At 44.4% G+C, this 25,534-nt stretch overlaps 1 protein-coding gene and 2 long non-coding RNA genes across 3 annotated transcripts; 2 read left to right on the forward strand and 1 right to left on the reverse strand.

Annotated features, from left to right (window-relative positions):
- Positions 1-311: 311 nt before the first annotated feature.
- On the forward strand, positions 312-4,590 carry HSBP1 (heat shock factor binding protein 1). Its single transcript, XM_081924151.1, has 4 exons — positions 312-468; positions 1,707-1,773; positions 2,523-2,639; positions 4,080-4,590. Exons 1-4 carry the CDS (start codon positions 424-426, stop codon positions 4,088-4,090), a joined length of 240 nt encoding a protein of 79 aa, XP_081780277.1. The 5' UTR covers positions 312-423; the 3' UTR covers positions 4,091-4,590.
- Positions 4,591-10,674: 6,084 nt separating this feature from the next.
- LOC309375707 lies at positions 10,675-11,796 on the reverse strand. The gene is made up of 2 exons (XR_014171009.1): positions 11,537-11,796; positions 10,675-11,074 (listed from the first exon to the last, which is right to left on the reverse strand). It is a non-coding gene; the product is annotated as an uncharacterized lncRNA (long non-coding RNA).
- Positions 11,797-11,943: 147 nt separating this feature from the next.
- LOC309374902 lies at positions 11,944-18,904 on the forward strand. The gene is made up of 2 exons (XR_014170758.1): positions 11,944-12,093; positions 18,755-18,904. It is a non-coding gene; the product is annotated as an uncharacterized lncRNA (long non-coding RNA).
- The last annotated feature ends 6,630 nt before the right edge of the window (positions 18,905-25,534 follow it).

The following is a 25,534-nucleotide window of genomic DNA, read 5'->3' on the forward strand; positions in this document are numbered from 1 at the left end:
CGCCCCTCATGAGTCCACTGCACTAGATGGTTAAAAATACTCCATTTCCCACAAGGCTTTGCCTCATTCCCAGCTCCTACTTATGAAAGGGATTTTTTAAAATCCTGCTTCTTGACCAGAACGGGTTCCAAAATGCAATTTTAAAATAATAATTAAGCACAACCACATACAAGAAAATAATTTATATTAACAAAACATACGCACACAAACCTGTCAGGGCGTCCAACGGGGCGAACTACGACTCCCACAATGCATTGCAATCTCTCGACCTCGTCCTGTCCGTTTTGTCTCGCGAGGCCTGAGGCAGGGAAGCCGGATTCGGAGCAGCGAGAGAGGGCGGAGAAATCTCGTAGGTGAGGCCGGAAGCGCCTTCTGGAGTCGGGCTTGGAGAAGGGAAAGAGGCTGGATACTGAGAGGACCGACATGGCCGAGACGGACCCCAAGACCGTGCAAGACCTCACCGCCGTGGTGAGGCGGCAAGAAAGGCAGCCGCGGGGAATGCAGGGAGCGGGCGGGAAAGGATTTCGGTTGCTATGGAGACCGACTGGGGCCACTCAAGTGGGGGAGAGGGTTGCCATGGAGAAGAGAGAAGCGGGCCTACCTAGCAGTGGGGGGTTACCATGGAGACGAGGGCAGGAGTGGTCAGGGCGGGTCTGATTGCCATGGAAACCCAGGGGGGCACTGCTTGTTACAGAGATTGGGGGTGGCACTGGGTTGGGGTGGGGCCTCTATGAATATTTGGGGCGGGGGCTGCTCTGAGCGGTTTATTTTAATGACTGCTCCAGAGGGAAAAATGTATATGATGGATATTATATAATGTATATATCTTAATATTATGTATTTTTGTAATCTGCCCTAAGAGACACACACACATTCTGCCCCCCTTTTCTCATATGTACACTATGTACGTAACAAATTTATTTACATCCTGCCTTTCAGAACGCAGATCCTTCCCAGGCAGTTTGGAAGTAACAAAGATTCACTAATACCAGTATTTAGACTACAACAACCCATTAGGGTACTTCCTACAGTGTAGTTGGTAGGGGCAGATGCTGAGGGACAGGGAGCCAATATAGGATTCTGGAGGGCAGGGCTGTGTGTGTGCTGCATGCCCTTGCTAAGTTGGTGCTCTGCCCTCATACCAGTGTTGGCAATGCTGTCCTGTTACCAGCATTAAAGTTGGATTCAGCTGCAGTCCAGTCACCTTTTGTATGTGGTGTAGTGGTGTAATGGGGAGTCACTGTCTTGGCCACCTCAGGCTACAAAACGTTGAATTGGGCCCAGAGCATTATGGAAACATATTTCAGGATGCATTTTGTATCTTTATTCATTGGGATCCCACCCTAGCAAGAGAAATTGAAACATCCATATATAATATTTTATCAGTGGTGATGCCGCCGCCACCACCACACTTAATAATTTGCTATTTGCCAGCCTGGCAGTTTCCACGAGAAGATATATTTTCACATAACTAACTCTTCAGAACTTCATTTAATGCTTCTTAGCTCAAGTATGCTTCGGACCTTTGTCAGAACCCAGTGTTCACTTTCAGAAGTTGTGATGGAAACATTTCACTTGCAGAGCTTAGTATTGGGCAAAACGCCTCCCTTGGGTTAAATACTGCACCTGGGTGCTAAGAAATTAAAATCCTGTGGCCCCAGATAATTCCTGTTTAAAGCAAAACTCTACATTTTTTTTCTCACCAGGTGCAGACACTGCTGCAACAAATGCAGGACAAGTTTCAAACCATGTCTGACCAGATTATTGGCCGGAATATCCTTTGGGTTTTCCATCTTTTAAACAGAGCTCTTTGTGTGATGTACAGAATGGATGAATTCTATAAATCCCCCAAATGACTTGGTTCCTCCAAAGGTTGTATATTTAAAGCAGCATCATACCACTTTCAACAGTCATGGGTTCTCCCAAATAATCCTAGGAACTGTAGATTGTTAAAAGGGCTAAGAAGTATTCAGAGACTCCATCTCTCCTCACAGAGCTGCATTTTCCAGAGTTCCCTGGGAAGAGTGAGTGATGGTTAAAACATTATGTGATGGAGCCTAACTTTAGAGGACAAAGGAAGGGAAGGTAGAGGGCTGTTATATACCAGATAATATAATATTTCTCCCCCAGCCCAGGATTGTGTTTTCTGGCAGCATTGCAGGAAGTGAATTATGATTTCTTGGCATATAGCTACTAGCCATAACAACTTGATGAGTACCGGTCATCTGGGAGCAACTGTAGAAGAGGCCTCATGTCCTGCTTGTGTTACTGTGTTCTAAAGCTGTTAGTGCTTCAGCTGGTGCTGAGCAGTTCTTACTGTTATAAACTGCTTGATTGTAGAAAAGCAGTTTACAAAGAGAATAAAACAATAAAATTATTAGTAAAAAGAATTTAAAACATTCATGAATTTAAAAAAACACACACCAAGCAATAAACATTTTAAATATCTAGGCTTTCTGAGGGTCAGGTGGTATCTCTCCACTTTTGCATTTCTCTAGTCTGTTTTCTTTAACTCGATTCACTTGATGACATGAGCTGCCGTATTGACGACCTGGAGAAGAACATTGCAGATCTCATGACGCAAGCTGGAGTGGAGGAGCTGGAAGGCGAGAACAAGGCACCTGCTACCAAAACATCAAGTGAGAATCATGTTCATATGAGTTCAGTGTCTGCAGAAGAAGTTAAGCAGGGCTACATGTTGGGAGCTGAAACTAATTTTTTGGGCTGTGGGAGCGGGCAGGTGGATTGGGAACCCATATGAAGGGGATAAGATGGGTTGCACCAGCACCACAATCTTACATTGCTTTGTTTTCTTCTTGTGGTAAGAGAGGGAAAATACCTGCTAAAATGGGTAAGGAACCCAGGAACCTCCCGATGTTGCTGGACTTCCAGCTCTCATTGTCCCTGATGATTGGCCACGGTGCTGGGGTTGAGTTGGCACTCAACAGCATCTGGTGAGCTACTAATTCGCCAACCCTTTACCAGAAAGAACTAAAAGTAGCCCTGTATTTGAATTGGGTCTGAAAGTATCAAAAGAGTGCTAGGCTTGGACTGTCTGTTTTCAAAGGTTGGAACAATTTACCCCTTTGTTTAGAACAGGAGCTGATTCACACACAAGATGCATACAGCTAAAGCTAAATAGGCCTTGGCTTGCTAAACATCTGGATGGGTGCCATGCCCCAGTTTTCCAGAGTGTCTTAAGTTTAATAGAATAATACTTCCTGGAGTATTATTGGCAGTAGGCTGTAAATAGAAGACATAAATGGATGGCACTTCTTGCCACCAGGTGTAGCTGTGGCTGCGTGGAGAAGAATCTTGTTGATAGAAACAGTTGATAGTAACAGTAGTCACTTGTGCGCTATACAGCCTATAGAGCTATATCTCTTTGAATACCAGCTGGCAGGATACAGCTGTCACCTCATTCCCTGCTTGCAAGCTACAGAGAAATCACTCTGGCCAATGTTGGGCCTGGCTTAGTGGTCCAGCAAGCTAGTTAATAAGGTTCTTAAACAAGTGGAACCTACCACAAACTGTTACAGTGTGCCAGCCACCCATGGCCGCCTCCAGGATATTCCATTACATTTCTCTCCCTGATTTTCTCCCCTCACCATCTACAAAATCAGCTGGCATTTCATGACCACTGAGCATACTTAGTCCTTTTGGGGCTGTTTTGGAAGCCTCTCCTTCCGTCCATATTTCCCGCCTCCCCCAAGGTTTTCTTGAGAATTCCCCCCTGCCTCTGGATTATTTTGAATGGCTCTGTTTTGGCTACACAAGAACCCCAAGGTCCTTCAATAACCCCAAGGTCACATATGTAGTTCTGCCTCTTGTTTGTTTTCATAACAGCCCTAAGAGATAGGATGGGTTGGGAGGAAGTGACTGGGACAAGGTCATGGACTAGCAACTTCATAGCTGAGTAGTGTTTTTGAACCTTGGTCCTAATCTTGGACTTGCTACATTATTTTTTCAGTAAAAAGTATTTTTAGATGCAGACTTCGTTAACACTGCTTATGAACATTGGTAGTTTTCTCTGGTAGCATTCTTGTTAATAAATGTGTCTTTTTTAATCCCCTCAACAGCTTGCCAATAATCTACGATGGGTGCTGGAAGGAAGCGGTTTTTACAAGCCTACAGGGATTTGAAGATGGCCTTTTTGTTTTCTTTCCTTTGTTTTTCAACTGCTAATATGTAAACGCATTTTTCTACTGCTGTAGAACTTGCATTCTTAATGTACCTTGTATAGCTAGATTTGGAACAATTTCTATTCTGGTTTCTTGTGTATTTGTGGGTTTCACACAGTTTTTCAAAGTAACACGTTCTATAAACTTCAGTTGTTTAAGCAGAATTTGATGGCATTGCAGAATTTGATAAGAGCTGGATTGAAAATACTAACATTATGAGTGGGCTTTTGTGAGGTCGCACTTTTTAAAAGAAAAAGAAAACATTTTTACTTGTGGCCTTTTTGTAATTATTTTCAGTGATGTGGCTAAAGACTAGTCCTTTCCATCAGCCTGCACAACAAATTTGTCATGTGTTTGTAAGGTACTTTTGTGGACTGGAGTACAAGAATGAAAACATCGTGTTCTAAAATCTGTCATTGTGCCAGTATGTTGCCCTGTTAGTAATGGATTTAATACAACAAGCAATCTGCTCTGGGGGATTTAGGCTGCATGAACCATAACTCTTCTTTTTAGTTTTCTTATTATCAGTCAGTGTTCTTCATGATACCAGCTTGTGGTTTTGGGCAAATGATATATTAAGGTCATATTTCAGTAAGCTGCAGGCAGTGCTGCCCTGGGAATGGGCTTCTGCAGTTGGGAGATATCCCTTTAGAAAGCTAGTTTATTCCCAGGTATGGAGATTACCTGTTTAAACCTATTATTAACTTGGGGGTGGATGGTTTTGCCTTCCTCATAAAATGAAAGGGAAGTATTACTGGGACATCCCAGCCGCTCATCCTGGGCTCCCTTCTTTTTTAAATGGGATGCTGGATGTGAAGACCACCCCAAAGCCAATGTGAATCAGTGAAGGTCTTGTGCTTCATGGGCCTACCTGGGTCTTGGCTTGGTGACTGAAAAATAGCCCCGCCTGCTTCAGGATCATATCCTTTCCCGCACCTTCAGTCACTACCTCCTCTTTTCCATGTGTCTTTTGCCCTCCAAGGGAATTTCCCCAGTCACTTTTAATAATCACTGGTCAAGGAGCTTGCTGTTGATTGATCTTATATCCCAACACAGTGCAGCAAAGGAGACAGGGCCTATTGCTGCAGGTAGGTGCTCTAGCACAAGACAGCCACAACCCCAATCCAGCACGCTACAAAGCAAATGTCATTTACACCAGGATAAACGTAAATGCAAATATAACATTTGCTTATGCTAGAGATTGGGAAGCTCTGGCCTTACCACATACTTGCATTGTTCCTGACCATTTGTCATGCTGGCTGGAGTTTCCAACAACAGACTAGAACTCTTCAACAGTGTAATCCTATACATATTTATTCAGAAGAAAATCCCGCTGTTCAGTGGGGCTTGCTACTAAACAAGTGTATTAGGATTGCAGCCTAAGAATCCACTACACTTTGCGTCAACATACTTATACAGTATAGCCTCAGAGTTCCCTGGGAAGAGATTGATTGATTGATTGATAAATCATGCTGGGAATTGTAGCTCTGGGAGGGGAAAAGGAGTCTCATAACAACTGGAACGCTATGATCCCCAGGATTCTTTGGGGGGGTGGGATCCCTGACTGTTTAAAGCGGCATAATACTGCTTTAAACATACCGTGCGGATGGGGCGTATGATAAGCTCCCATGCATGCTTGCTTTGAATCTTAGCTGCACAGAGCTAAGCACAGAGATAGCACAGAGAGGACCTGTCCCATGACAGGCCAGGCTATATGTCAATTGCTGGTTAGCCCCTCCATTTAACTGGCTTGCTTGTGAAAAGACTCAGCAAGCCTGATCTGAACCAGGTGGGATTCCATCTACGTAGCTGTAACTGAAAGAGCCACATAATGGTCCATAACAGGTCTTTATCCACTCAAGGTAATAGCTGTAGGTGGCTCTAGAAGACATTGGGAACCTCATTTATATATTTTCCCAGCAGTAGAACCCCTTTAGGAGTTGAACATTTGTTAATAGGCACCAAGAAATAAAGAGAGGAAGATAGGATTATTTGGGGTGACTAGCTGGAAGTTGTAATAACCCCCCACCTTGTCTAAAGCATGCAAGATACTTCTCCACCACTCTGCATCATCTGTTGTTCACCATCTGTTTGTGCCACTCGTAAAACATCTCATGTCTGTTGTGGTGATAACGTGGACACTTATTACTCAAGGTGCCAAGGAAGTCCTCTTAAGCTGTATTAAGAAAGCAAATGGAGATAGGAGAAAATGCATCGTGTACCACCAGCCTTAGACTTTCCAGTCCTGTTAGAACTGTCTAATAAAAATGCTGAAATTGTTCTAAAATAAGGCTAGATCTGTGTGTAGGACATGCACTCGCGGATCTTGTGTCTTAAGTGAATAACATTTTGTTGGAAGTCTTTGCACAGCGAATAATTATTCTGCCATGGGGTCGGGTGGCCAGGGGGATCTGGTCCGTCAATGTGGGCTGCAGGATGCTGGACAAGATAGGGCCTTTGTCTGATACAGCAAGGCTCCTGTATTATATTATTAGCTATAATAGCTAAATGGAAACTCCATGCTTAGAGGCCCTATACCTCTTAAACTGTTGCTGGCAGGCGAACAGCGGGGAAGGGCTGTTGCTTTGTCATTCTGATTCTGAGCATTCCAGGAGCATCCTGCTGGCCATTGTTGACCAAAATGCTGAGCCAGATAAGCCTTTGGTCTGAGACAAAAGGGAGTGATTACTCTTACATGCTTATGTGAGGCAGGTATGCTGTGACAGTGCCCCAGTTCACAAATAGCAATAAACCAGCTTTATGTAAGCACACTGATTTCTGGAGAGGAGATTGTGGCCACATTGCTCCTCCAGTGCTACTGTGAGCTAAATCAGGGTTTGGCTTAGTGTGCTGTCCAAAGTTAGGCCCATGGTTTGTCTCACTGGAGAAAAACTGTAAACTGTAACCAGTGTTTGCTCTTAGTTTGCCTGATGGATTCCATACTCATTAGCAGATGGCATGGTGGGGCAACGGTGCTCACCTAACCTGACAGTTGAGCCTCTGATGGTTACCAGGAACTAGAGAAGGAAGGGTGAGGCAGTGTGGAATTGCAGTGTGGAATTTGCAGTGCAAACACATCAGCAGGAGTGCCAGATTGGTTCTGCTAATGTGTTTGCACTTCAATGACCTCCCTCCACCTCCCCGGTAAGCAGATGTGACTGTCAGGTCAGGTGAGCACCACTATCACTACACTGCCTGCTACTGACATCTCACATCACCCCAAATCTTTTAACATGCTGGCTGTGAATGATGGGACTTGAAGTCCAACAGCATCTGTAGGGGCACAGGTTCCTCGTTCCTTAGCTAAAGCAGGGCAGAGGGGGGTGGAAAGGGCTAGAACGGGAATTCTGATCACAGATCTCTTGTATTAAGTGCCATTTGCCCCTGAGATTACAAGTAATAATAATAATTTTATAATAATAGTTTATTATTTATACCCCGCCATTCTGGCTGAGTGTACCCAGCTGCTCTGGGTGGTTTCCAGCAGAATATTAAAATACAATGATTCAACAAATGTTAAAAGCTTCCCTAAACAGAGCTGCCTTCAGATGTCTTCTAAACGTCCGATAGTTTTTTATTTCTTTGACATCTGATGGGAGGGCGTTCCACAGGGTGGGTGCCACTACTGAGAAGGCCCTCTGCCTGGTTCCCTGTAACTTTGCTTCTCGCAGTGAGGGAACTGCCAGAAGGCCCTCAGCGCTGGACTTCAGTGTCTGGGCAGAATGATGGGGGTGGAGATGCTCCTTCAGGTATACTGGGCCAAGGCTGTTTAGGGCTTTAAAGGTCAGCACCAACACTTTGAATTGTGCCTGGAAACATCAAGTTTGCAACTGATGTTTCTTTTTTCTTTTTTGCAGTTCATCAGTTGAAGTAAAAAAGCAATAGCACAGAGCTGATGGTAATCAGCCCACACCAAAAACAATGTACTCCACGATTACACTCAGTCCTGATTCATACACACAAACACACCACTTGATCTCTGATTACTCAGTGCTCCATGATACCCAGCTGGGTGCACCAGCTCTTTGCTATGAAAACCCACTGAGTTACAACTGAAAATACAAAACTCGTTTGTGAATCTGAGTAATTTGGACTTCTCAAGTGGAGTTGTTTTTGTTTTATTTATATCCCACTTTTCCTTCAATGAGCTCAAGTTAGTATGCTTTGCTTTCTCCCTCCCCATTTTATGCTCACAAGAACCATGGGAGGTTAAGCTTAAGAACCTGGCTCACCAAATGAGCCGCATGGTTGAGTGAGAATTTGAACCCTGGCATCCCTGGTCTTAGTCCAACACTCTAGCCACCACACCACACTGGCACCTTTTATTTTAATATTCCTATATTGGAAAGCAACCACAACTGGGGAGGAGAGGGTCATCTAAACCCTCAATTTGGAAAGCATAGATTGATTTTATTTTGTTCATTTGTTTTTTAATTGCACTCAAATTCCCTTGGCATTGTTCTTCCATGACTGGTCGCCATCCTTTCTCATTAGCAAATATGTATGCTACACTAAGAGTAGGACCTTTAGTGTGGCAGCACCCGTTCCTGGAATGTGTTTCCAATGAACAGCAGGCAGAAGCCTTCATGACTGACATTTAGGCATCTGCTTAAAACTCACCTGCTCACCCAAGTAATCCCTGATGGGTGATCCAGCTCTGTTGACATATTAACCTGATCTACCCTTTGTGATCTCCAAGTAGGGCTTGGAGAGATCCCTGCCTGAAATCCTAGAGGACCATTGCAAGTCAGTGTAGACAATACCAAGCCAGGTGTTCCAGTAGCCTGACTTGGGCTGAGGCAGTTTCCTATCTTGCTATGACAGTTCTGGTTCCTGGCACAAAGGGACATCTGTTTTCCTCTCCTTGGAGTTTGGCCATAGCTGATTTTATGTTTCTCATCCTCTAGAAGCAAAAATCCAGATTGCAGTTTTATGGCAGATACTGCCCTCTAGTGCACGATGTCCCTGTTTCTTGTTTTTAATAAAAAAACAGAGTCTGTTCCAATTATTTATCTTGTTGCCTTCTTACTCTGAAGCTTTGATGTTACCACTTTAATGGGCCACATGTGGATTTGAAATGTGATCATTAAACTAGGCAGTGTGTTTACCATTAAGGAAGTGAACAGGGCTCAACAAATCCTTCTGTACGCCACCGTTTGAACCTCTGCTTTGCTCCGAAGGGGCTCGAGGCTTGCTGTGATCTCTCTCTCTCTGTGGCTCTTTTGAAATTAAATCATGTGAAAGATGAAGGACAGGGGAAGAAGAGTACTGAAAATGAAGCAGCCGCCATATCTGGGCTGTGATTCAAAGGAGGAAACAGTAGACACCCAGGACGAGATTATAACCCTACTTCTTAGATGTTTCCTGCAGCAACCATGAGTGGGCTTTGCAAGGTTGTGATGAAACCCTCCCTCCAGGCAAAATGAGAAAGACCTCTGTGCAAAGCTTCTCAAGGAGCAGCGGATGGGCTACTAGCCTCTGAACTTGGAACAATTTGCCTGAACTCTGAGCAGAGCCGACCCAACCATTAGGCAAAGTGAGGCAGTTGCCAAAGGCAGCAGATACTGGGGATGGGCAGCAGGATAAGGCGTAGGAGAGCAGAGCTGTGTGTGCTACATAGCCTACCCTGTGTCCTCTAAGCTAGTCCACTGATTTCAGCAAATGAATTGAGGTGATAACAAGGCTTTTGAGTTTCTTATGACAGGTTAACATAACAAGCAAGTCAAAGAATGAGGGGAGAAATCAAACAGGCTAGTTGCTGCTTTCCTTTTTTTAAAAAATGGGGTCCCTGCTTTCACCCTAAAATGTAAACCCTAACGTGTTTAGAAGAAAGGTTATATTGGACCTCAGCAAGCCACAGATCTCTCATTAAAGCTATGACCTATCAGACATAAGCATCACTGAGTTCAGTTGAGCTGACTCACAGTAGGCATAGGATAGCAGTTACACAGATCTTAATACATTTTGTATCATTACACACACACACACACACACACACACACACACACACTGCTGCTCTTTGTGGGGGTGATAATGGGTCATGGATAATTTGTCACAAGAAAAGGGGCCCAGCAATTATCCTGGAGCTCTGGCAGATGAAAAAGGCTCAGAGCTGCATTGTTTCCTACCTCCCCTCTCCACTAAGCCATGCATACAATAGGCCACTGCCTTTAAATTGGCCCTTTTTCTTCAGTGCCAATGCTCTAGGTCAGATTTCTTCCATATGATGTTGGGCTACACTTCCCATAATATCTTGCTATTAGCTATGCTGCCTGGGGCTGATGGGTGCTGTAGTCCCACAAAATGTGGAGGGCCACTAGTAGAGTGAGGTTGCTTTTGTTTAGGCTATAAACAATTGCCTGGATTTCAGCACTGGACAGCTCCTCCTTGGCCAACATATCTTTGCTTCCAGAGCAAAACTCCCTTAACGTTTTATCGCTAGTTATCCATAAATCATATGTGCAGCCTGGTTGATAAAAGGCACTGGAGACTCTTTAGTTGTTATCTGTTTATCTGGCATCCCATCCTGAATTTTGATATGTACATTTCTGCTTCCCCATGAGTCAAGCGTGAACACATTTCTTGCTCTAAATGATTTGGGAATTTGGACATTAAGCTCTACTCCCAGTGGTGGCTTCTTTTCAGGCTGGCGAAGAGAACTACAAAGTACTTAACAGACCCCCCTGGGGAACTAAAGGCACCATGAGGAAGTATGCTTCTCTGCATTATGCTCCATGGGGTTCATTTAGTGCTCAGTAATGATAGTGCGCAATTATGTCTCTTCCACTCTCTTCCTTTCCAGTTTGTGGTCTGTGCTGTCATAAAAAAGCTAGTCCAAGGATACTCAGATTATAATGGCATGGAGAGGTGGATTCTGTTGTCTGCATAAAATTCTGTGGAGGAAACAAATTTGAACTCAAACTCTTTGTTGTTGTTTTGCTTTACTTTGGGGCTGTTGTTGTTTTGCATAAATTGTTGTGCTCTTCAGCAGCTTATAGAAGCAGAATGAACTCTGCAAAGTGGCAAAACAATAATAATGGGATGTGAACCTCCTTTTAGTAGGAAAAGTCAGGAAGGTGTACATCAACTTAGCTTATGCTATTGGCTTCTAATAAGCCCACCAAAGGACAGAAAATACTGTTGTGGCAGCCAATTTTCCAGGGGTAACTTAAATTTTTGGGTGTCATTAGTCCCATGGAAACAACTTCATAGGGCTGAGCAGAACAATGAGGCCATGGATGTGGATCTTGAAGTGGGGTCCAATGGTTTGAGAGATATTGATCTGTACACCAGGGAGGGTCTGAGCCAGTTGTCAAAGGTACCATCAGACATCCTGAGAACTGAGAAGCAGCTACCTGACTTGTCTTTGGCACTGCCTCTCATCATAGAAGTGGACCACACCTCTGAGGAGGTGCTGAGGTTGGATCAGACAGTGAACCAAATTTATCAACTTTGCCTTCATCTCCAAGGATGCAGTGCTTGGCTGCGCCAGCATGAGCAAGTCCAACCTACTTGCAGGAGCACTTGTTTGCTCGCACTCTTTCAAGGCTCCCCACTCTTCAAAGGGGGAGCTCATGGGGCATGTCAAATGCTGAGACAATGTCTTACACTAATGTCTTACACTAGCCACGTATCCTAGAGCTCTTCTATGAACTTCTGAATTGTGTACCCTGTAGTCTGATCTACATCTGGGCATTCCAAGGTGGAATAAACACCTTGGCAACAATTATGCTGTAAGTCAATGATCTTCAAATAGGAGCCAGGACACAGGATACCATAGAGCTCTAGGATAAAGATAGGCAGCCTCCAGACAGTGGGCCAATCTGGCCTGGCACGGATCCTGATCCGTAGCTGTTTTCCCACAATCACATCTACCCACCCCATATCTGACATCATATGTGACATGGGGCAGGTAAGGATGTGGTGATACAGGAATGATCAGGAGCTTAAAAAGAACTTGTGATTGTTCCATTGTGAGAGGGAATCACTAGAGTAGGCTGCATCAGTATCTAAAACTGAGATAACCAGTGCTGTGCCCTCCAGACATTGTTGAACCCCTAGCTCTCATCATTCCTGATCATTGGCCATGGTAGCTGAAGCTGATAGGAGTTGGAGTCCCACAACATCTAGATCTAAAGAGGCCACCAATCTACTCTTTAAAAATTGTGTTTGCTTTAGTAACCCTGAATGCCATTGGATGAAGGTGAAATATATATGTAGCAAATGAAACCTCATCTAATTTGTCATCTTCTAGTTTAGGGTGGACAATGTGACGCCCTCCAGATGTTGGACTACAGCTCCCATCAGCCCCAGCCAACATGAGAACTGTAGTCCAACAGCATCTGGAAGGCACAACATTGGTAACCCCCATTCCAACTCCCATCAGTCCCAGTTAGCTAAGCTGAGTTGTCCAGGGCTGATGAGAGTGCTACTCTGAAATATCTGGAGTGCACCAGGTTGAGGAAGACTGTAGTAAATATGTATCCAGCCAGTTTAAAAGCAGGCAAGATAAAATCAGAAGTGAGATTATTAACAAAGATGTAGTCGAGAGAGTCCAGTGCTGAAAATTCTGAAAACCTTTTATAAGAAGAGGACAAAAGGGAATCTGAGAGAAAGCTAACATTAGTCCTAAATTCCCATAAATTTGTACCAGTCAGTTGGACATGGGGGAGTGTGTTTGTGTTTAAAACAGTTGTTAGACTGACAATTGACAATGAGAGCAGAAATGGGGGAAGAATGGATGTTTTTGAGGTGTTCTCTAGAGCTTGCTGCAACTGAGAGAATTGAATCAAGGAAACTGAAATAGTTGGAGTCTTAGATTAGGAGACATGAGCAGCACATATCTCCCAGAATTACAGGCAAAATCTGCGGCTTTCATTGGTGCAGAAACTGGGTTAACTTGGCATTCTGGTGGGGAGGATAGAGGAGGACAAACTCAAGGGGGTGTACATGGTTCTCCTTATCCTCATTTTACCCTCACATAAATCCCATGAAGTAGGTTAGAGTGAGGGACAGTGACTGGTCCAAGGTCACTGAATGAGCTTCATGACTGAGTGAGGATTCAAACCCTGTTCTCCCATATCCTAGTCCAACTACTACACCACAGTGCCTATATAGCAGATGTACTGCATGTTAAAAGGTAGGGAATAACTGGTCTGCCTGAGTTTTCAAGTAAAACACTTGAAAACGCCAGCCAAGGTTTTTCCAAATAGAAACGTTTTATGTTTTGATTTCTTTCCCCACGCCCACCCACTGCAAGGATGTTATATCCAGACATTCACACCACAGGGTTTTCTGACCCAGCTAAAGGTAGCACATGCACAATGTCAAATCCATACAGAAAAATGCAGTTTCTGTGACACTTCCCACCACTTTTCTACATTGCCGCTTTCCTAATAGTGGGGAAGGCCTCATCCATAAAATAACTTTAAACAAGGCAGCTCGCTGGTAATTAAAGTGGTAACAGATATGATGGAGAACACTGGGGAGAGCCGGCTGGACGGTCTCTTTGGGGTATTTCATACGCTTTTTTCTACAACAACATTTCCCTCTCATTTCGGAGAGCTAATTATACATGTGCTGCACACTAAGTGGAAGGCAAAATTAATTGGAAGAACAAAGGCAATTTGTTGCGGATTGGACCACGGCCACCAGCGTTCTTTTCCCTGGCAGGAGAATACGACTCCACTTAAAATGATCTGTACTGAATGGGTATTCAGAGTCTGGTTTCTGCAGACGGCACGGGGGGGGCAACCTCCTGGACTGCTGCTGCCACCCAGCGTAGACAATACTGAGCTAGATGGGCCAATGGGTCTTCCTCCTCTTTCTGGTCCATTTGGGGCTGCCAAATCATGCTGGATCCTGAAGGGGCTGAGGAGTTCATAGCAATTCCCTTTTGTTTCCTCTCTCTTCTATGTTGTTGTTTAGTCGTTTAGTCATGTCCGACTCTTCGTGACCCCATGGACCCCCATGCACCAGGCACTCCTGTCTTCCACTGCCTCCCGCAGTTTGGTCAAACTCATGCTGGTAGCTTTGAGAACACTATCCAACCATCTCGTCCTCTGTCGTCCCCTTCTCCTTCTGCCCTCCATCTTTCCCAACATCAGGGTCTTTTCCAGGGAGTCTTCTCTTCTCGTGAGGTGGCCAAAGTACTGGAGCCTCAGCTTCATGATCTGTCCTTCCAGTGAGCACTCAGGGCTGATTTCCTTAAGAATGGATAGGTTTGTTCTTCTTGCAGTCCATGGGACTCTCAAGAGTCTCCTTCAGCACCAGAACTCAAAAGCATCAATTATTCGGCGATCAGCCTTCGTTATGGTCCAGCTCTCACTTCCATACATCACTACTGGGACAACCATAGCTTTTACTATACTTTTTAAGATGTTGTCTACGTTTGTCATTGCTTTTCTCCCAAGAAGCAGGCGTCTTTTACTGTCACCCTCTGTTCTATAGCTTCATCCAAACAAGATTCTCTTGTTCTTGTACTCCCATTCCCTTTTTCCTTCCTTAGATCCAAAATCCTGTCTCAGTCTGGGACAACCATTGTGGCCTTCTGCCATTTTTGCATCTATGATATGGGCCAGAATGTTTCCCGTGCCTAGCCTTCACCTCAGCATTCACCCTCTGGCACACCCATGCTTATGATTTGTTCAGGTGCAAGAAGGATGCCATCTTACTTATTTTATTTTATGTATTTATAGCCCACTTTTTTCTCCAAGGAGCTCCAAGTGGCAAACATGGTTCTACCCCTCCTCATTTAATCCCCACAAGAAACCTGTGAGGTAACTTAGGCTGAAAGACACAGTGACTGGCCTAAGGTCACCCAGTGAGCTTCATGGATGAGTGGGGATTTGAACCCTGGTCTCCTGGGTACTAGTTCAATGCTTTACCCACTAGAACACGTTGGCTCTGAAACAAGAGATCATATGGCAATCATGAGGAGCTGCTTCCTACCCTCACAGAAGGCAAACAAATGCCTTTCAGAAGGAGAAATGGGTTAGAGAGAAAAGGATAAGATGGGAAAGCATGAGAAGAAAAGGGAGTTAAACAATTGACCTAGGAATAGGACAAAACTGAAGTCCAAGAGGCTGTTGATAGGGAAAAGCAGCAGAGTCTTTAATAATTTCTGAAGTAAGATGAAAAAGAATGGTTGGATCAATAGCTACTAACCTGTGGAAGGGAGTTAGATCCAGAGGGCAAGAGGAGGGCTAAGCTTCGCTGAAGAAAGAATGGAGAGAGAAATGAGCATCAAAGGAAATCAAAAGAAAGTGGGAGGGATGCTACAATTATAAGGAGAGGGACGCAATCATGAAAGAAATGATTATTAGGGAAATGTAGTCAAGGAAAGGATTGAAAATAATTTAAATGTTAATTTAAAATCTTTTTTTTATAAAAAAGGGGGGATGCGAATAGCATCTGCAATGGGAGAATTGGGAAGGTACCATGGGCACTGACAGGTTTTACTTTACACTGGCAGAGGCAGTGTTTTCCCCAAATTGCATGGTGGTAAGTAAAAAAAAAAAATGATGCAGCAAAGGTGTTTGTGCATGCCTGTCTCTCTTCACCTGGGAAGTTTCCTCCTGAGAATCCTCGTTTTTAATGGGACTGTATCCTACAGGTGATGGCAACTGGCTCTTTCAGTCTTTATAACGGGTCTGTCTTCTCGAACCTGCAGTCCTTGTTTTCGTTTTTGGACTTGGGGAGTTATTCCTGCCTGTTTGGCTGAATCCCCATCCCTAATAGAAACTGAAAGGTCTCTGTCCCATCCTCCACTGAATCCACCGGTCCTTCCTCTCCCACAGCAAATTGCATAGCTTTGAGATGCCAGAGTTGATACATCTCCATTCATCTCCAGCACCATGATCAAACCTCAGGAGACCAATTCTCAGATTCTGGCTCCCCAACAGATTATATCCTCTTTTGCATTTTGCCACAAAGGAGAAGGAGATTTAAAGGATGGTGTCTGTGCGTGTGAGAGGGATCCTCCTATCTATCTACAGTATATCATCTATATCTATCATCTATCTATCATCTATCTATATCTATCTATCTATCTATCTATCTATCTATCTATCTATCATCTATCTATCTATCTATCTATCTATCTATCTATCTATCATCTATCTATCTATCTATCTATCTATCTATCTATCTATCATCTATCTATCATCTATCTAATCTATCATCTATCTATCTATCTATCTATCTATCTATCTATCTATCTATCATCTATCTATCATCATCTATCACTCTATCTCTCCTGAATGAGGCATCCATGGAACTAGCTCCCACCATGTGAGTTTAGAATCCAAAGCCATTCTTGTAAATATGAAGACGAAGCAGGTAAAGAACCTTTTCTCCCTTTTCCCGGTGGGACTTTTGTGTGTTTTATTAACCTTTTTAAAGCAATGTTGCTGTCATGAGAATGAAACACAACATCTGGTGGTGGGACTGGATAGTTTCAGCTTCCAAGCTTTAAACTCTGCTATAACTTCAATTTAAGCAAAGAAACCCAAGAACACTTTGGTACATTGGGAGAGGGGTCTGTGAAAGAGTGTAAGTCTGGTAGCAAACTTAACACCAGTGGCAACAGCACTCCTACAAGTTGCCATAGCTTGTGCCAACAACATACATTTTTCTTCATTGGAAGCATTGGAAGCCTTGCCCTGGAACCAATCAAGGTGAAGGCAGTGGTACCCACTCTTCCTCTGGAGTAGAGTTGGGGAATGTGGTCTTCCAGATGATGTTGGATTCCAGATCCTATCAGCCCTGGTTGTCATGCCTACTAGTCAGGGATGATGGTAGCTGTAGTCCAGCAACATTTGAAGGGCAAGAAGTTAGCCACACCACTGCATTGTGGTGGTTGTTTTTTGCTGCAACAGCCGTCTGAAAACCAAGCCTTATGAAGAACGCTTGAAGGCATTGAGTCTCTTAAAGAGGAGACTGAGAGGAGATTTGATAGCCATCTTTAAATATCTCAAGGGCTGTCAAATGGAAGATGGATCAAGCTTGTTTTCTCCTGCTCTGGAAGGTAGGACTCAAACCATGGCTTCAAGTTACAAGAAAGGAGATTCCAACTAAACATCAGGAATAACTTTCTGATGGTAAGAGCTGTTCAACAGTGGAAGAGACTCCCTCAGGAGATTGTGGACTCTCCTTCATTAGAGATTTTCAAGCAGAGATCTCCTTCCAAATCTACAATTCTATTATTCTATCTGCACTGGGAGCATCCCACTTTCTGTTATTATCAAGTCTATTCTGCTGTGCGCTAAGGCTTTTGATGACTTTGGAATCTGCCCTAGATACAGAAGATTCCTTTTTAAGAGTCGGGGGATGCCTGCAAGCATTCGGAGTCCCACTGAGGTGTGGCTTATTTTTGCTTCTTCTAATAAATGATATCAAGCAGTGTGAACCTTTCAGAGCTGTTGTTAAATCTCCTTGAGCTCACTCCAAAATATACATCACCCTCCATTTTCTGCTTCCTAAAAAGAACAAGCCTTAAATATGCACAAACAAGATCCATTTTAAAACATGGGGAACCTATGCCATAAGAGATTGGCAATAACAGGATGTAGGAAAAATGCCCACATGCTTTCCCACTAGGTGGAGCTGTAGTCATTCCTGAGACACAGCAAAGGATCTTGCAAAAAGCACCTGCACTGCCTTAAACAGCGAAAGGAGGCAGCGGGGGTGGGGGGTGGGGGGACTTTTCTCTGTCGTAAATAATACATTTGCAGTACTCACATCAACAAAACTTACACACAGGGACATGCTCTTCAAGTAAAGGCTCAAATCTCTGCCATAATCAAAAGGATATTGAATAGTACATTATGCAGCTTAAAATAGATCCAGAGACCACTTTGCAGTGGTTAGGGTAACAATTGCTCATCTGCAAAGGAACATTTTACTGAGGACGTAAATACCATCTTCCAGCAAGAACTGATGGGGATCCTGTTGGGAAAATGTTGTGATTTAGCTCCTGTCTGATTCTAGTAATTCGCTTAGACGTTGCTGAATGTTACCTGCCTATCTCCAAAAATGTAGCAGGGAGTAGAGCATGATCCAGGACCCCAGGAAGGGTGTGAGGTGGGTGGACTTTACAATGGGGCTATAAAAAGGCCCATTTGCATGGCAAGTGAAGGAGGAATCAATCCTTTAGAACAGGGTTTTCCCAAACTTGGGTCTCCAGCTGTTTTTGGACTACAATTCCCATCATTCTTCACCACTGATCCTGCTAGCTAGGGATGATGGGAGGTGCAGTCCAAAGAAACAGCTTCAGACCCAAGTTTGGGAAGCCCTGATTTAGAGGCAGGACTGCAGGTCATTGGCAGGTTATGCTCAGAGATAGAGACTGGGCCAAAGGACACCTAGTGAGTGTCATAGCTTGGCATGGGTTTGAACCCAGGTCTCTCCACTCCAAGAGTGCCTAATATTCAACAGCCAAACACCACCCTTGCCTCAAGCTTGACCTGGATTTATTCTGAATACATTTCTCACCATGACTATATACAGCACCCTTAATCTCCATTGCTCTGAGTGGGATATAAAGAGGAGAGAGAGAGAGATGGAGGTTACAGCATTGCCCCATCACCAGGGAGAACCAGGTACAGATCTCACTGCTGTGAGTCTCACTGGACCAGTTACTACCTGAGCCTATCCTACCTCACAGGTGTTGTAAGGGAGGTTGCAATAAAGAGACACGAGGAGAACCGTCACAGGAGATGCAAGTGGGAGAAAGATGCAAGTGAGAGCAAGTGGGACTGCTTGTCTTGCAGGGCCAGTTTGAGGAGGGAGAGGGTGGTCCAAGGGCTTCCTGTCGCGGGAAAGAGTTCCTGGTGGCGGAGAGCAGGAACCGAAGAATTGAAGGAGCCTTTTGAAAAAGCAATAAACGATACTGCGATGGGCAGCAAGGTGGCGCTGGAGGGCAACACAAAAGCTTCACTCGAGACAGAAACTCATCCGTACCAGAAAGGGCTTTTTTTGTTTTGAAACTGAAAGTGGGGGAAATTTTCCCATCATCAGCACCATAGGTGGGAGAGCGCATACTGTTCTCGTAATCCGCAATAGCAAAAAATGCAGGCTTACTTGGAAGCACGTCTGCAATAGAATAGAATAGAAGGATAAGCCCCCGCCCACACCCACAAGCCCCCCCAAAACTGGGCAACTTCAAGTCCCGCCCCACATCTTCCTTCTTGTGATTCTTTATCTTTAAACTGGACATGGACAGGACAACTCTTCAAGTAAAGGATTCCTTCAAACAGAGGACTGTCTTCTATAAAGTAGGACCCTTGGCCACTTGACTTTTAAGCACCTTTTTTGAGAAAGAGAGGTCTTCTCCAACACACATTCAGGCATCCCTGCCCACCAGCGCTGCCCAGTTCAGGTAGCGGCACGGTGAGTCTCTTGCATTCCTGCTTGTGTCTTGTTCAGTATAGCTCTTCTTGATCCAAGCATAAGAAGATAAGGGGAGCTTGCTGGATCAGGCCGATGTCCCATCTAGTCTAGCATTCTGTGGCCAACCACATGTCTATAGGAAGCACTCAAGCAGGAGATGAACTCAGCAGCACTCGGCCCACCTGTGATTCCCACCAACTGGTATTCAGAGGCATTGTCTAAATGTTGTCTCTGTTTAGACCCAAATGAATGGAGCCCAGCCTCCTGGAACTTCCCTATATAGGGACACGTTCTTACACAAAAGGGGCTCATAGCAGCAGCCAGTACTCAAAGTGAAAGAGAAGAGTATCTGAGAAGCAAAATATGGAGCTCACAAGTAAGTTAATAACCTTCACCGTAATATTACCTTTAAAAAAGGAAAAGAAAAGAAAAGAGGTTTTAATTTCCAGACCTCCACCTGAGATGCTACTTAGGAAGGCGGAAAAATTAAAAACCCAGCAGGCTCTGATGGCACTTTTCCCCAAAGTGGGAGCCAATTAGTTATCATCAATTAAATAAAATTAAAGAAAAGAGATCTGCTCAGAGAAGGAGAATGAAAAATGAAATGACCTTCTGGAAACAAGGGAATTGGGGGGGGGGGGGGAGAGAGCGCCACCAAGGAAGAAAGAGAAAAATAAAAGGCATTTTTAAACTGAGTCAAAATTTACACCTGGTAGAACAAATCAACTATTGACCATGGAGCCATTATAAACTGATTTGAATCCCCACGCCCCTGTTTTTCACCAACATTTTGGTGTCTTACTCTCCTGGTTTGTACACTGTCACAATCTCTGCTCCTGGGCGTGGTGGTAGTGGGATGGTGAGATAGTGAGAACAGCCACTGATATCAGAGAGGGAAGAGGATCGTAACTGCAGTCAAGTCAACTGCTCGAAGGAAGAACTGTGTGGCAGGAGCCACCCTATCCTTGTGTCTTTTTTAGATTGTGAGCCTGAAGGCAGGAACCATATTAGAGCATTTTTTGGCTAAAGGGTGAAGCCTACGTGCCCTTAATAAAGATGGTGGTGATTATAACAACCTGAATAATGGCACTGAACAAGCACAGAGCAGAAACGTTTGTGGTCATTCTGTATTAAAAGTCACCCACTTTTGACACTTCCTTGCAGTGTGTAGAAGTGGAGCATTTTGAGATGGGCAGAGGTAAATTATTCATCAGCATAGAACAGAGTCACTTGAGGCTTTCTAGGGGGGGCATATCTGACGTGGTGGAGGGGTAGAGGTTTTCCGACATGTTAGTTTAATTTGAGGAGGAGTAAAATTTGCCTCGGGACGCAGGTGGCGCTGTGGGTTAAAGCTTCAGCGTCTAGGACTTGCCGATCGAAAGGTCGGCGGTTCGAATCCCCGCGGCGGGGTGCGCTCCCGCTGCTCGGTCCCAGCGCCTGCCAAGCTAGCAGTTCGAAAGCACCTCCGGGTGCAAGTAGATAAATAGGGACCGCTTACCAGCGGGAAGGTAAACGGCGTTTCCGTGTGCGGCTCTGGCTCGCCAGAGCAGTGATGTCACGCTGGCCACGTGACCCGGAAGTGTCTCCGGACAGCGCTGGCCCCTGGCCTCTTAAGTGAGATGGGCGCACAACCCCAGAGTCTGTCAAGACTGGCCCATACGGGCAGGGGTACCTTTACCTTTACCTTAAAATTTGCCTCATTATTCCACACCAGCAGAGAGTGATTGAATGTTCCTAGGATGTGCTGTTATATAGGAACCAACCCCTAGGGGCTAATGGGTCTTTGCCCCCCCCCAATAAAATATTTGAGGAGGCCACCCCTCCCAAAGTTGATGGGCATTGCCATTCAAATGGTGTGTGTGCACTGTGTCAGGTGATCGATATTGCAGGGCGGGGCTTACCTGCCCACCCACCCCAATATTTTACTGAAGTTGGTAGCCTGTGCTGTTAAATATATATTTTAAACATGGGCTGCCTGTCTGAGTCACCAGTGGGACATCAGTGGCTGATTCAGCATTTGACCCTGTGCTATGTATGTTGGAAGTTCCAAGGCCACAGTTAAGTTGGCTTCACACTGCAGTTAAAGATCTCATCGTGATTAATGCTCTTTCAAATAAAACATCTATACTGTATTCACTCAAAAAAACCCCGTTAAAATTCTTTAGAAAGGTGGGAAGCAGAGAAATTTGTTTTTGCAAATCTTATACACGTGAGCTGGTTAATGATGTCACAACTGTGTCACCTGCAGTATCCTCCAGGCTAATTGCCTGATGTTTTTCTTCTGTAATGAAGATATTCCCTCCCCCCCCCCCGAATATTTAGAATGGATCCATTCAAATTTATTTGTTAATGGGGGAAAATAATAATATGCAGCAATTCTGGCATTTCATTAGAAGGGCTGGGAAATAAACAGTAGGACTCACTGAAGTGAAGAGTGTATGCAAAGAGCCATCACCAGCCTTGCTGATCTTTGGGTTTAATTAATAATAAGCTGCATCGTTCCGATTCATCATAGCCAGACAGCTTTACAAAATATGCACTTCTGCGGGATCCGAATTCTTTCAGAATGCATTCATTAAACAGATAGCTGGGTTCGTTCACACTCTGTTTGATAGATGAAGCATAATGCACAGTAACAGATTAAATATTATACTTCCTAACCTGTTTTGCATCTAGCTGTTGCTCCTGCAAGATCTTGGCAGTGTAACAAAGAAAACCATAGGAAGGATTTATTTAATATATTGCATGGTCTGCTAGGAACTGTCAGGGAAGGGACCATCATCACCCTGTGATACAGCACAGCCTTTACAAGCTGATGGGTTGAGTCCAGGCAGCAATGGGAATAACCAATACTGGGTCAGTTGGGCAGATCATCTCACCTGGTATTAAGGCACCTTCCTATATCCTTATGGGAAAACTCCACAGAGGAAGGTTTCTTATTAGGTGTGTATTCTCACATTTCCTCAAAGAGGCTCAAGATGGCTACATCTGCACCCTCCCCATTTTATCCTCACAACACCTCTGTTATGCTGAAAGATGGCCAAGTGTCCTAAGTCACCCAGGGAACTTCATAACTGAGGGGAGATCAGAACCCAACACACTAACCGCTATCCCACCCTGCACAGGGGTCATTCATTTCAGTTGTGGTACTTAGCCTGTGCAACAGTGTATGGCTAGAAGAATATGTGCATATTCGCACCATACATATTAATGAAATTTCGATTAACTCTAGGGAAAAAGAGGTAAACTAAGGCTTAGCAGAGAACTACAGCCTTCCTGGTCAAATGAAAGTTACGGACTCTGGAAATAGACTGAATTCATAAGGAATCCTCTCTTAAGGTGAGCCTCTGAGGTAGCCACTTTAGATAGGCAGTCACGCTAAATGACTGAGCAATCCAGTTTGGATGGTTTCTTAATTTGTGCCAAGAGTAGATTGTGAAAAGGGTTGTGCTTTTGAGTCTGGCACCGAAGGACTCCCAGATTCCAAACCCTCCCTCTGCTGGGATTCTTGGAAAAGCAGATAGCTAGGAAGAATTGATATTGCATATGATGACTGCAATCTAAATTAAACTTAGAAATGCAGCAATAGAAATGCAAAGACAAAAGATTAAGAAGAAAGCTTCTTGCAAGTGTGTGTGTGTGTGTTTGTTCCAGCAATAAAATAAAATAAAATAAAATATGTCAGAAACCACTGCTAACTGATCCAATTTCCATCATATACAAAATGTTAAGTAAATCTGGCATTTCAAGGTAGGGCTGGGAATGACCTCTTTCTCTTTGAAGCTCTGGAGAGGCATTTGTAGATGGACTGATGGGCTGACTTGGTGCAGGCTGCTTCCTATTTTCCCCTCCATTAAGCAATGTTTTTGTGCAAGTCATATGGGTCTTGGAATTACCAAGTTAATTTCCCACAATGCCTTAGATTGAGGTCATGTGTCAAGGGCATTGTGGGAAATTAACATGGCAGCTTCCTGGAAGAGCTGCTGACCTGGCCCACTTATGCTGTGAGGGCAAGCACATCACAGGCGCATGGATGGGTCGGGGTGGAGGTCTACTGATGCAGAAACCTCAAACCTGGAGCTTCACTGTCATGACACAGAGAAGCAGCTTTCAAGGGATGCAACCCACTTGTTGCTGTGCAAACCTTTTGTGGTCATCCAGAAGCTTCTTCTATCCGCTCCCCTTCCTTGGACAAAGCAAAGCCGCCTGACCTATGACAGGATGGGAGATTGGTTTTTGCAGCTTTGACAAAAGCATAATCAGCCGTGTGAAATCCGATGTGTTAGCTTGGCCAGAAGCAGGCTGTTGCATGTCAGGCAACTGACTACCTTTGGCTGAATTGCCAAGGGGGAAGATCCTATAATAAATATGGTCCCACAAGTGGGAATGAGAACTGTACATCTTGAGAATATTTGTTGCTTAAGAGCAGAGATCTGTGATACAGGAGTTTTAAAAGGAGAGGAAAAAACCCGCATATATATATATTAAGCATTGGCTGGAATCTTTGGTCACACATTATTTGAATATAAATGTATTTGGGAAGTGGGATTGCAGGCACCCACCTTGGTGTGTTCAGTATAATGTCTGGTTCATTCTGAAAATATCAGTTAGCAGAGGCTGCACATTTCAAATAGCTCTGGTGACCAGGTTCTGGGCTGGCTGCTTTTTTGCTTTGGGTGAATTCAAGCAAAGGGAACATCATGTTAATTTCCCTTATTATTAAGCTAGTCTTGCCGTCCCATTTTCTAATCTTCCTTTCACACCGCAGTACCTGTTGTATCATGGAACTATGGCTTTTTGACCAATATAGCTGTGAGTGTGGTGTGACAGAGCAACAAATTTCATCGGACCACATCACTTCTCCTTGCCCTTTCCACACATGTGTGCTTCTTTTCTGCCCATGATAACTGCAGGAAAGAACTTTTTGCCACCCCCAAATTTGTCTCTTTATGCTCACAATTTTCCAGGCCAAGTGGGCTACAAACAGATTCCCCCCCCCCAGTAGTAATCCAACTGCCATCAGTCCCAGCCAGCATGGCCAATGGGCAGGGCTGATGGGAGTTGCCAGCCGACAACATCTGGAAGGGCTGCAGATTCCCCATCTCTTGAGTTTAAAAGACCTCTGGTAGCAGCCAGCGCTTGGAAAGACCTCAGCTTAAGGGTCAAACTGCATGCAATGCAAATCATACTGTTTGTCAGTGACTGCATGGTTTTTTATTTTGGAAATAGTGCATTGGGGAGAAGTTGCAGAGTGGACCCAGCATGGAAAACAAGGACGCCGATTTAACCCTTTGTTCCCTTCTGGTACCAGTCCAGAACACTTCTTCCTCCATGCCTGATGTTTGCATGGAGAGGAAAGCTCCCATTTGCTCCAGTCACAGCTGTGGCTTTGCAGCAGAGGCCTGTGATTCAGACCTCTTACAATGCAGAGAAAAGCTGACGATAAACCTTTGCTGAAGAAGGAGCAGTGTTTGTGTGGTATCTAGCCAAAGGGAAACACTAGTAAGCTCATCCCACGAAGTTACAAGACAGGAATTTAAGACTGAAACAGCCAGAGAGGAGAAGGAACTCCATATTTTATTGATAAGAATTAAGCCTCTCAGGAAAAACAACAACAAAACAATTATTGTCCCCCTGAGTTCAGGAAAGGGGAGGAGGAATCAGAAATTCAGGAGGAGAGATCCTTTTAACATTTCTGTAAAAAGGAAAGCCCTGAGCATGCATGAGTGTGCACTTGTGTGTGTTCAGCCAACCCTCTTTGGAAGCCTTAAGCCTCTCCTGTTAATCACAGGACTTTTCCTCTCTGCTTCTCAACCGGCATTTTCAGGATGGAACATCTTACCGAACAGCTTGAAGCCTGGCTTGGGAGGAAAGCTGGGCGGCATTTCCACCGGAGGGAGAAATAAACAGATTTGCTGCATGCTCATCGCTGGCACCAACATGAACTCGGCACTGGCTCCATA

This window comes from Podarcis melisellensis (assembly GCF_964234715.1).
Source record: "Podarcis melisellensis genome assembly, chromosome: 8".
Classification (NCBI taxonomy): domain Eukaryota; kingdom Metazoa; phylum Chordata; class Lepidosauria; order Squamata; family Lacertidae; genus Podarcis; species Podarcis melisellensis.

Bases quoted from the DNA above. Each gene is read 5' to 3' on its own strand.
- HSBP1 (XM_081924151.1), top strand. From the start codon at position 424: ATGGCCGAGACGGACCCCAAGACCGTGCAAGACCTCACCGCCGTG. The intron at 469-1,706 runs GTGAGGCGGCAA...TTTTCTCACCAG, and splicing joins TGCAAGACCTCACCGCCGTG to GTGCAGACACTGCTGCAACA. The intron at 1,774-2,522 runs ATATCCTTTGGG...AACTCGATTCAC, and splicing joins TGACCAGATTATTGGCCGGA to TTGATGACATGAGCTGCCGT.